The sequence below is a fragment of the Geospiza fortis genome, unplaced genomic scaffold (assembly GCF_000277835.1).
Source record: "Geospiza fortis unplaced genomic scaffold, GeoFor_1.0 scaffold366, whole genome shotgun sequence".
Lineage (NCBI taxonomy): Eukaryota > Metazoa > Chordata > Aves > Passeriformes > Thraupidae > Geospiza > Geospiza fortis.
This window is the reverse complement of record NW_005054342.1, coordinates 3,358,909-3,371,299: the sequence shown is the minus strand read 5'-3', so window position 1 is coordinate 3,371,299 and position 12,391 is coordinate 3,358,909. Positions and strand designations below refer to the sequence as shown.

Below are 12,391 nucleotides of genomic sequence, written 5' to 3'. Positions count from 1 at the left end.
GATAAATGACAGAATTCATTTTTATACCAAGTGAAACCTTTCAGACTGACATTCACCACAGTTAGTCCCCACAGCAGATGTTTAACTTCACAGCATGAAGTTCAACAAAACCGAGTTCAAGGTGCTGCACCTGGCTCAGGGCAGCTGCTGGTGTCAATGCAGTCTGAGGGATGAAGGAATTGACAGAAGCTTTGCTGAGGAGGGTTTGGAGGTGTTGATGGATGAGAGGCTGGACATGACCCAGCCATGAGCACACACACCCCAGAAAGACAAATATGTCCTGGGCTGCACCCAAAGCAGCGTGGGCAGCCGGGCCAGGGGGGGATTTTGCCCCTCTGCTCTGCTCTGCTCTGGTGAGAGCCCACCTGGAACCCTGCACCCAGCTCTGGGGTCCCCAGCACAGGAAAGATATTGACTTGTTGAAGCAAGTCCAGAGGAGGGTCACAGGAAGGATCAGAGGGCTGGAGCAGCTCTCATAATCTGGGAAAGTTTGGTTTGCTCTACCTGGAAAAGAGAAGGTTCCAGAGACACCCTGTTGCACTTGTCCAGCAGGGGCTACAAGAGAGCTGGAGAGACACTGTGCAAGGACATGTAGTTATAGTTCAAGGGGGAATGGCTTTAAACTGAAAAAGTGTAGATTTAGGTTAGATTTTAGGAAAAAATTCTTCACCGTGAGGGTGATGAAGCACTGGCACATGTTGCCCAGAGAGGTTGTGGATGTCCCATCCCTAAAAGTGTTCAAAGCCAGGCTGGGCCTCTAAGCAATCTGCTCCAGTGGAAGGCATCCCTGCCTGTGACAGAGTGGCTGGAATTAGGTGATCTCTAAAGGTCACTTCCAACCCAAACTATTCAATGTTCTGTAATTCTATGATCTATGCCTCATATTATGACTGCTAATACTACTACTACTGCTATTGCTACTAATTTATGACTGTTTCTCTTTCAGGAAATGAGGAAATGATATCTTCTTCTGTATGGATTTTACTTGGGGTAGGAGTTGCAACACTCTTAATAGCAATCATCACAATTTTTTTCTGCAAAAGGTAAACTTAATTTATGCATTTATTTTATTTTCTCTGCGTGCGTGTAACACCTAAAGTTTTTTAACTAATATGGTGGAGGTGTCTCTGTAGGATAGGTAAAATAAACCCCTTAAGTAAAACAGAAATGGAAAGAAAAACTATATTCCCCTGTATGATGCACTTTGGATAGAAATATACAGTAATTCAGAGAAGATATAGCTCTCTCAACTTGTTAAAATTTTTACCCCCACTTTTCACTGTTTGTAGTGACATAGCAAGACAAACTTCTTTTTCTGTCAAAGAAGGAAATTTAAAACTAGTAAATCTTCAATCAAAAATTAATCTATTACCTTCTAAATTATTAATGTTTTCCTCATATATGTTCATCCTGTGTTGAGATTATGTATACTTTTCCATTTATTTCTAAGAGTGAAGAGGCAGATAAGAGCAGGTTCAAGGATGCAATGGTGTTGCCACATTATGGTTATTAAATTATCATTTTGTGTTCAATACGTTTTGATTTCAAGGACTGGCTGTTGGAAGGCAGCATTTCCACAGATCCCAGGACCAAAACCTGCTTTTTTTACACTGGCTGATACAAATCCAGAGGTATGTTCTCTTTCTATTTTTATATTAAAGGTGTGAAATACATACAAGACTCTACTGGCTGAATTTTTAAATTATAAGGAACTTATTACAGAGGATCACTCTTCTCTTTGCCATATTCTGAAGAAAAATAAAAGAAAATCAGCAGGAGAGTTTTTTAAGGGAAGTCAAATGCGGTGCTCTTCCAGAACCACAGGGTTTCTCCCACTCCAGTCTCACAAGTGCACAGGCTGATGCTCCCATTGGTAGATCCCGGCTGCAGGAAGGACTGTTCACTTTCCCAACACAAGGACATGGACAATGAAACAACAGGGCACAGTGAGGCAGCCAGAGAAAAAACCAGCACAGCTGCCTCTACCAGCACCTCATCAGCACCAGCAGCGGTCTCTAAAATAGGGTCCTGGACATCACAGTCCTCCTGCTGCTCCCCAGCTGAGCAGGGCTGAATTGGCCAATGAGATTAGCACATCTCCTCACTCTCTTCATCTACAACTGAGGCATAAATAAATAAAATGTATAAGAAAGAAAGAGAGAAAGAGAGAAAGAGAGAGAGAAGGAGAGAGAAAGAAAGAAAGAAAGAAAGAAAGAAAGAAAGAAAGAAAGAAAGAAAGAAAGAAAGAAAGAAAGAAAGAAAGAAAGAAAGAAAGAAAGAAAGAAAGAAAGAAAGAAAGAAAGAAAGAAAGAAAGAAAGAAAGAAAGAAAGAGAGAGAGAGAGAGAGAGAGAAAGAAAGAAAAGAAAAGAAAGAAAAGAAAGAAACACCACATACAAGAACCATAAAGTCCTCACACCTGATCCCCGTGTCTGAGCCCTGTGTACCCCCCAGGTCACCCCCTCCAAGCTGTCCCCTTGCATCCCTCCAGGTGCACACCTCACCTACTTACCCACTAGCAAGTTACACGTGCAGGAAAGAAAAGAAGGTGACACAGAAAACAGTTCAAAATAGGATTTTGTAAGGAAACAGGACAGTGTGGATGCACAGCAAAACCAGATGAAATACTCTCAGAATTGTGCATAACTAGAGGCTAACATAACATTTTTTATAAAACTGATGGAAGTTTTTTTTTTCCTTTCAGCTGATGGAGAGCAAAATACAGTCAATAACATCTGAAAATGAAGAGATAGTATTAGTTGCTGACTTCGTGAAATAGCCAAGAAAAATGGAGGAGTCTGAAAGTGCATTTCTTGGACAACTGTATATCTCTGTGGAAAATCTGGAATAATATATAGGCTTTCATTACTTTCTTCTTTTTCATGCATAAAAGCATGATGCAGCCAAGAGAGAATGATACCTCATATGCAATCTTTTAATATGCCATTGTATTTGCTTTTAGTTTTGGCTATTTTTAGCTGTTTGGGTAAGTTGTCCTTATTGGATATCTTCTATTTTGTAAATATGATTGGAATATTTTATTCAACAAGTTTTAGTTACATTTTAATCTTAAGGAAAAATAATTGTCTTTTTGTCTCATATTAAAAAGATTAATGATTAATTTATTGAGATGAATATTTTTTTAAATTCTGATGCCTGAATTTCATTGTTCACTGTCAAAAATGGGTCAGTTCATACTAGAAGTTTCTTTGGAGTTCTTCAAGTACACATGGACACCTAGAAAAATGAGACTAATTCAGATTTTTACACTAGACATTTGAACATTGCCATTGGATTATAAGACTAATTTTATAATGGTACTAGATGTTTTATTATTAGACTAAACATTCCTGGGACTATTTTCTTGTACAGGGACCAATTTATATATAATAGTCCAGACACACTTTCTTAAACCCCTAAGTGAAGTGGATACATGCAAACTACCTTTAGAAATTAGCCCTGGCCTAAGCTAACCTCTGGACTATGTCCAGGAGCTGTTCAGGACATTACTTCTAAATCCTGGCTGAACTAATGCTGGGAACAGTTGTTCCTGGACAGGTTCCAGTGCTGGGGAGCCGTCCAGTGCTGTACTTTCTCCAGCTTATACCGTGGCTGAACACAAAGAGCTCTCGGCACACCTCTTGCCTTTGACACAGTTAATGATTACATTCTGGTCAAAGACTCACCTGGGAAGCTTTTTGCAGCAGGTCAGAACAACAAAAAAATTCTAAAAGAGGCTGAATTCATGATGGGCACACTTGTAAACCATTTATGTATTTTTCCCAGTATGCAGCAGTGGTCAGAGTGGAAATGCTCACAATAGTTTGCTAAAAGGGTGGTGGGGCTCTAACAGACTGCACTGGTTTATATAACCTTGCACAGCAACTCTCCTCCCTGGCAAAATTGCCAGAGTGAGGCATATTTTGGCTCCAGTCCACCAAAACCTAGCCATGAGCTATGAACAACCATTCAGTATTGAGGAAGGGAATAGTACAGTATACTAAAAATATCAAGACACTCAAGAGATGACATGGGGGTCTTGTTAAGTAGAGCCTAAACAAACTGCTCATTTGTTTTCTGTTTTCTCCTGGAGAGGGATAACACATTCAACTGATTCAGGAAAGGGGTTACAGACACAACCCTGATGAAGTAGTCCAGGCTACAATGCAAAATCATAGAATCACAGAATTATGAAGGTTGAAAAAGCCCTCCAAGATCATTGAGACCAGCCCTTGACCTAACACCACCACTTTTTCAACAAAGCCATGCAACTCAGTGCCACATCCAGTCATTTCTTGAACACTTCCAGGGAGGGTGAGCCACTCCTCATACGGCTTACAAATGGATCACTTAAAACTAATTCAGCCACTGTTTGGGCAGCCTGAAGGTACTGGGCAGGTGATACTGTAATATCATCTTCACCTCACCCAGAACCTCACCAGACACAACAGCATGCAAATCCCCTTACCAAAATTAATCAGGCCCACTGACACACACCTAGCATCACAAATATGTGTGACATGGAAAGATGATGCTTCAGAAAAGTTGAAGTTTGCAGGGGTCATTGAGGAGAGTGGTGGTACCCAAGTAGAGCATAGTTGATGAGTAGACAATTCCAGATCACACTGAACTGGGACTACACATGTACTGGATGTGCTTCTTTTAGGCTGCATAAAATAAGTAAAATAAATCCTTTAGTGAGTAGAAGATTTGAAACATGTATGTCCTGTTCCCAAGGTACTGAAAAGCTGAAAAGGACTGAGCCAATGCCAGTATGTGGTTCTAGAGACAAAATTCTGCAGCTGAGCTCTTCCTCACACATGCTGCGACTAAACTGTTACTCATTTCACTTACCTAGATGTTTTCACCCAAGGATTTGAAAAGGAAAATAATATTAGCATGTCTTTCTAGTGGGAACCACTGGGTAAAGGTGGGCAAAACTGAGCAGTGTGAACTGAAAGGAAAAGAGGTTTAAAATTTGAAGTCTGTAGTTTGCTATTGGTGAATCTAGGCACATACACTAGCAAAACAAGCAAACAAACAAACCCACCCTACAATTTTGGTTCAATGATACCAGGGTTAAGAATAGTTCTTCCTTTAGCAGACTAACTTCTTAGGATCCTCCCTCACACCTTAGAAGGCTAGGGAATTCTTCACCTTCCTGCTATTGTGCCTGTGTTAGGAGTGGAAGGCAGGGGTTAAATGAACTCCTGTTTGCTAAAAGCATCCAAGAACAGCCAGAAAATAAAAAACAAAAAATCCATTACATGCAGATTACATAACTGCATGTCAGATGTCCTGTAAAACAAATGGGGAAGTGACTAACAGTCAGAGCCACATCTGAAGTTGCTGAAAGTTAAAGCAAATAAAATGAATTATGCCTCTCATATGACTGCAACGATTTTTGCGAATGTAACATTATGTTATTCAGTAAATGCTTTGGACATTTTCCTTTAATTTCTGCACTCAGGCACTTTTTCACCTGACATGATATTGTAGCCTAAGATGAACCAGAAAAAACAACCCATAGTCGGCAGTGAAAAAGTTCAGAAATTTGTCTCTGGTGTTTTCCTTGGCATTTCTTTGCCTGCAAATATGCAAGACAGAACTTTCTTGGCTGTTTGTATATACCTGCTAAGGACTGATCTTCCTCAAAGGAGAACCTAGGCTTCTGCAGGGGCCATAACCAGCATAGACAGGCAGTCACTTTAAACATGGACTAGTCACACGACACTGCTGTTATCTCCAGAATATATTATTTATGAAAATCTATTTATGTACAGAGGTGGTATTTCTGTGAGCATGTTGATGTACTGTGACCCTACTGAGTATTTATGTATTTTTGGGTAATGTGTTTGCATATTGTGGGTATTAATGCTTAGTTCATCAGATATAACAGGAAGGAAGAGTTGGTTGCATGATCTCTTTGTGTGAAATTGTTAACATCTGCCAATCAGGAAACTTAAGGAAGCTCAAAAGCAGTAAGAGAAATGATAAAGTGACCAGCTTTCTAACTTGCAGCATTTGTTCCTTAATACTGTCACACAGTAAAACAAAGCAAATTGGCAGAGCAAAACATTTACAGATTTCTGCATGTGACTACAACTGCACGTTAAAGCGTCCTTGTTGCTGTGAACCAAAATCAAACAAGATAAATGAAGAGAGATTTTCAAGAGGAGGTATGTTTCTCTATGTTGTGTGTTAATTTTTTTAGTGCCACAGAAGATTTTTTGCAGGATACAAATATTTTTCAGAGATTAAGTTAGGTACAGTCATATTTGCACATGTACAAAATATGGATTAGTGTCCTTGGAGTTTAAGCAATTCTGTAGAATATTTTGAGGATTCTTTTACCTGTTTGAGTAAAAGTAGAAATGTGTAAATACAAAATTTCTAAAGATTTCTGCAAGATCCAAGGAAGACTATGAAATGTCTGTGGTTATATTGCACTATTTGACATGTTTTATCTGACATCTATTTTTCAATAACTGAAAGAAATGATATTTTCTGTACCCTTTCTATAAATTAACTAGAAATAAGTAGATTTCTATTTCTTGAGGGCGGGGGGGAGGGGGGGAGTAGGGGAGTAGATCACAAAATCATGGGGGGGATGAGGCTGGAAGGCACTTCTGGAAATTATCTTATCCCAAGCCTTGTTTAGAGCAGAGTCAGCTACAGCAGGGTGCTCAGGGCTTTGTCCAGTCAGTATCTCCGACACTGGAGACTTCAAAGCTTTCCTAGAAAACCTGTTCAAGTGGTTGACTACCTCACGGTAAAAGGTATTTCCTTGTGTTTAAATTGAATTTCCATGATTTCAGTTTTTGCCCATTGCCTCTTGTCCAGTCAGTTGTCACCACTGAGCAGAGCCTGGCTCTTCCTCATTCCCCACAGCTGGGTATTCGTACACATGGATATCATCCTGCTGAGCCTTCATCTCTCTGGGATAACAATCCCAGATTTCTCAGCCTCTTCTCATATGTCAGAGCCCTTTTGCTGGACTCCTTCTGCAGCTCCATATCTTTCTTCTCCTGGGGATCCCAGAACAAGATGAGGCACTCCAGGAACACCTCCCTTGACTCTGCCTCATGCAGCCCAGGGTGCCTTTGATCTTCTGTTCTGCAAGGGCACATCACTGGCCCTGGGTCAACCCGAGCTCTTTGCAAAACACTTTCCAGGTGGATCTCAGCCACTGCTGGTGCCAGGGGGTATTCCTCCCCAAGCAGAGGACTCAGCACCTTCCTTTGCTGAATTCCAAAAGATTCTTGTCATCCTATTCCTCCAGCTTCTCCTGGTCCCTCTGAAGCAAAAATAGTCACATAGCACCCACTTCTCCCAGTTTTGTATCATCTACAGGAATCAGAATACTGATCTAAAAACTGAAATAGTTGTATTTAGGCAGCAATTTGATAATAATATTCCTTGGCATGCATTGTAAGATTTCTATTCCTATTTCAATGCTTCTAGGAAGGTTTAGCCGGTGTATGATATTCTCCATATCTTGGCAATGTATAATTATCAGTTTGTCCTCACATTACACTATGAGTAAAATACAAAGTTTCATTTCTGGAAGAGTGTCATGGGCAGGAGTAATTTTCCCAGAGACACTGAAGCAAATAAGTCACTGGTCTCAGGTGACGCTTTCTGGTGCCATCCTGAGCTCACAGCCTAAGAGCAAAGATAATAGACTGAGAGGGTAAGAATTGAGAGTGCTTAAGTCAGTATTTAGTGCATGCTTTCTGTGGAAACCACTACAGGCTACCTGACAGTATTTCACTTCTGACGCATTGATAAGGTGGATAGACTGGGCTTATAACAAACTGCCCTGGAGAGGGCTAAGAGTTGAGGTGTCTGGAAAACAGGTGCTTGAGTACCCCTGGGGCTCTCCCCTGTGTAGCAGGATAGACACACACTTCTGACGCTGGCCAGGGGAGAAAGAGGAAAGAAGAAAGGCAGAAAAAAAATCATCCAGTTTGGGCATTGTCATCCCAATAAGTTCTATTTTGATGAAATATGAGGAAATATTGCTTACAGCAGAATATATATGGTTCTTCTGGTCTAATCCTCCAAATAACACTCACAATCATTTTGACATGAATGTTCTTTCTGGCACCTTCAATACTGAGGTGACTTCCAACCAGAGAGAGCTTTACCACATTTGTCTGAAGAAGACCAGTCTGAGAGAGAGTGGAGGTCCTGGAGGCAGAAAATTCCTAAAGATATGATTGGAAATTCCTAAAAATACAATTGGAGCTACTTGTTTGGCCACTGTACAGAAGGTCTGGATTGCTCAGCTGAAATAGTTCAGGGCTCACCACAGTGCCTACATCGCCCATCCTGCCTGCAGGCAGAGAAAAAACAGAGAACCTGGCTAAGTTTTGGGGCATTCAGCTGGAATGATCATTTCTTATGAGGAAAGGGAATGCTTACAGGCCCTGCTATTCCCACTGCATATCCAGTGAAATGTCCAGAGTGTGAAGACAATGATGCCAGCAAACACCTCTCTAGGCAGACAGGGCTGTGGATGATTCCCATGGCAGTGTCCCAGATGAGCATTTCCATGAGAAAAAGCATGAAGGGTGCTTGCCATATGGGGCTGCAGTCATGTGTAGGAAACCTGAGGGAGATTTTGAAAGAACAGGAGTAATCAGAACAGAGAGAGGGAGATCTCAAGAAAAATGAAACAAAGAACATAAAGGAAAGGGGAGCAGACAGTTGCCAAAGAATAGGAAAACAAATGCCTAGAAAAGGAACATGAGGAAAGGAAGGGGAAAGTGTTGAGAGACCGAACAGAAGGGCCAAAACAGAGAAAATATGATTAAGAGGCTAACTGGAAGGACAACAGGCCTCAAGGTTCTCATGTGCATTGCTGGGGTGGTCCCTGAGAGCATGGGAAAGTGGAAATAACTGTTGAGACAATATCTCACAGAGAATTCAATGCCCAGTCCTCCATACTGTTTGTACTTGAGATTCTTCAGTATCGCTTCCCAGCAGCCTTGGCCACATCCTTACTGTAGCATGATGATTTACGTATATGGATGCTGCAAGAGATAAGCAGGTTACAGTGAAGAGTCTGTCTCTGTTGCAATCCCAAGGCCCAGCTTCAATCCTGGGGACTGTGATGGAAATGTCACATCAAGCCAATTTCCAGGAAATGTGACACGCCTTCTGAAAATATTCAAGATTACAGAATGACTTGGAACATCAGGGTGGGTTTTTGCTTTCACCACAAGAGGAGTCAGTTTGAAATCAGCATCCTGAGATGACCATAAAAATTAATATAGAAGGGCTGATTAGTAAGAAAATATTACCACGTTTCTCTTTTTCTTGAGTTTGTAAGAATTTAATCCAGTTTTAAAATTATCCTTAGTACTATCTGTAATCAAGAAATTTGCTATTAGGAAGTTGCACTGCTAGACAATGCTAAAGCAAACAAAAATTTAAGCAGAATTGCTTCTTCATGTAAAAAAAAAAAAGCTGGGAATAGAGAAATCTTTTCCAAAGAGTTTTAACCTCCTTGGAGAAAAGGAAAATTGTACATAAGATGAGAAATATTTGACAAGAGCTGATGCAAGTGTTTGACTAGCTTTGCTCAGTCCTCCATACCACGTGAACAAATGTAGAGTCACCCTTTGCAGGTGCTCACACTTCCTTGGCAATTTAAATTGCCTACAGTGATCTGAAACATCTGACTCCTTGGTTTCTGACACTGAAGCAAGATAAAATTTGAAGTAGACTATTCTGTATGGATGGAAACCTCTAAGACCAGTGGGAGTTATGCAGTTTGAAAAGTGGAGACCCATTTGTGATGGGAATAAATACTGTGGTGCCCTGACCTTGGCTGGCCACCAGCTGCCCACCAAGTTGCTCTCTCACTCCCCCCCTCTTCCTTATACTCTACTTCCCCTCAGCAAACAATATCCAATCATTCTCTGGGACAGAGGGCTGCAGTACACATAGCAGTTTCTTTGGAAGTCAAATGTCTGGACAAGAAATGCCTCATCCCACCCCCATCCTTCTTTCTTCCAGGTTTTATTGCTGAACATGATGCCATATGATACAGGATATCCCTATCAGTTGGGGTCAGCTGTCCTGGCCACGTTCTCTCCCAGCCTCTGGCTCAGCCCTGTCCCACTGGACTCTGCAGAGCTGGTGGGATGGGGTTGGAGGGACAACCCTGGTGCTGTGCCAGCACTGCTCAGCCACAGCCAAAACACTGCTGTGTTATCAACACCATGGTAGCTGCTAATGCAAAGCACAGAATGTGATGTTCACAGGATCAAAAAGCAAGAAAACCTGACTTTCTGATGGTACAGTTAGGACAGATATGTGGGAAAAAGTAATTGTCAGTCATGGTCTCTGCACTGAATACAGTGAGTGTATTTATCACCATGAGAGTTCGTGGCCTCCTTATCTCAAACTACTTTGTTATAGGCAGTGTCATGACTATTCAGTTAGTTCAAAGAAGAGGTGCCTGGAGCACATCCTCTGCTTGGCTTTTCTAAAGAATATTTTTAAAAAATTAAGTTTTGCAAAACCAAAATGCACTTCAACATGATTTTCCTTTCATTTTTTTTAAATATTCTCCTTTTTCTTTCTGAAGGTTTCATTATCTCTTTCCAGATGTTCATTATCTCTTTCCAGATGGATCTCTTTCCAATGATGTTTGATACTCTTGGACTCATTTGTATGATTTTGTGGTGTATGACGCTATTTCATCCCTTGCATGCTGACATCCAGTGTATGGAGTGTAAGTACGTTTTTGCAGACATAATCTGAGAAACAAGGTTTAACTCTTCATTTATCAGAGATGCTTGCAATGAAGCTGGCAATTGCTACCTTAAGCCTGACAGATACCATCCTCTGTATTCAACAAAAGCAATAGCATATCCTTACTGAACTTATGCTGCAACACTTTCAGCAGACACACAGGAATCACCTATTACAAATGTGAATGTGAACTGGAGAAAAATGGAACTGTCCTGGGAGAGCAGCAGAAATTTCTCTGAGTACAGATGTATCATCATGGACAGAGGCATGGAATATATAGACACAGAGGTAAACATGCTATTCATTGAGATAAATATTCGTACCTTTTATCAATTTCATTTGGAAAATTTTGGAAACTTGCTATTCATTGAGATAAATATTCATACCTTTTATCCATTTCATTTGGAAAATTTTTCATTTTGCAAAAAATGAATGTCACAGATGACATTTGACATGTGGCTGTTTGCAGTCTACAGGTTGATCTCTTGGGGACTGTGGAAAGCCATCAGCAATGCCAGAGTGCATTTACTGTGAGATGAGCACCCAATGCATACTAAAGAATTGAAATTCTGACACCAAAGTAGAAAGAAAATGATAGCCTGAACTGCAGCTTTGTTGAATCATGAGCAGGGATATAGCTGCTGAAAAAAAGGGGCTGTGAGATAGAGATTTCTAGAGGTTTTAAAGAGACATAGCAAGAGACCCCCACAAAAAAAAGTCCCAGAAACACTACCATGGATTATGATTATGTTAAATTCTTCCCTTGTTTCCCGGTAAACGGGATCATGCCTGTAGCACAGGCTATGTTATAAACCCACATTATCCAAAGAGGAAAATAGGAAGGTCAACGGAGATAAAGATGGCTTATTTAGCCTAGCAAAGCAGGTGCCTTAGAAATACATGGTACAAATACATCACATCTTTATTGAAGATTATATGTATAACACCACAGACACTTTTTAATCCCTGGGCAGGTCAGATGAGGACTTTTGCTTTGCTTAATCCTTTGATTAAATTCATTTGTAGCTCCCCTATGTATTTGTCATTTTCTGTCATGCCATTCCTAAAATAGTTGCACACTAGTGTATCATCCAACTCCTGAGCTGCAAAGCTTTTTGTGTAGTTATGCTTTTGATTCCTCAGTTCCATTCTATATCACCCTTGAGTGCTAAAGGAGAGAGCTAGTTTTTGAACCAAAACCATACATATACGTGGAATTTTAGTCCTGAGTTGCACTGCCATAGCCAGCCTCATCTAACATCAGAAGAGGAAAAGCAGAGAAATAAAATATCATTTCTCTTTACAGGTGGATAGTCCACTATGCAGCTTTCCAGTGGAACTATACATGCCTATGCACAAAGGGCTAACCTTTGTCATTGAAGTGCCAAACACAAACATCTCAAAACAATGCAGCTTTCTCCCTGGAGGTAATGTATATGGTCTGGCTAAGGTTTTATGCAGTTGCAATATTTTAAAGGTAGACACTGCCTTAGAAAACAGTTACTTACATAGTAGGTAACAGCTATATTTTCTATTAAAAGCTTTTTTTTCCATATCTGTTAAAATTATTTGCCCTGTAATAAATGTCTCCATCATTCTGCAAGAGATGTATTACAACAAATGTAT

The 12,391-nt window shown here is 40.5% G+C and overlaps 2 protein-coding genes across 2 annotated transcripts in view; both read left to right on the top strand.

Moving 5' to 3' along the window:
- The window catches only part of LOC102038667 (granulocyte-macrophage colony-stimulating factor receptor subunit alpha-like), an 8,971-nt gene extending 6,179 nt beyond the window's left edge, over positions 1-2,792 (top strand). Inside the window, exons 6-8 of the mRNA XM_014307722.2 lie at positions 947-1,043; positions 1,550-1,631; positions 2,703-2,792. Coding sequence (XP_014163197.1) covers positions 947-1,043; positions 1,550-1,631; positions 2,703-2,777 — 254 coding nt within the window. The 3' untranslated portion in view covers positions 2,778-2,792. The remainder of the gene's footprint in view (positions 1-946; positions 1,044-1,549; positions 1,632-2,702) is intronic.
- Positions 2,793-10,657: 7,865 nt separating this feature from the next.
- The window catches only part of LOC102034569 (granulocyte-macrophage colony-stimulating factor receptor subunit alpha-like), a 10,887-nt gene continuing 9,153 nt past the window's right edge, over positions 10,658-12,391 (top strand). Inside the window, exons 1-3 of the mRNA XM_031058363.1 lie at positions 10,658-10,745; positions 10,917-11,053; positions 12,072-12,192. Of these exons, the coding sequence (XP_030914223.1) occupies positions 10,658-10,745; positions 10,917-11,053; positions 12,072-12,192 (346 nt within the window). The remainder of the gene's footprint in view (positions 10,746-10,916; positions 11,054-12,071; positions 12,193-12,391) is intronic.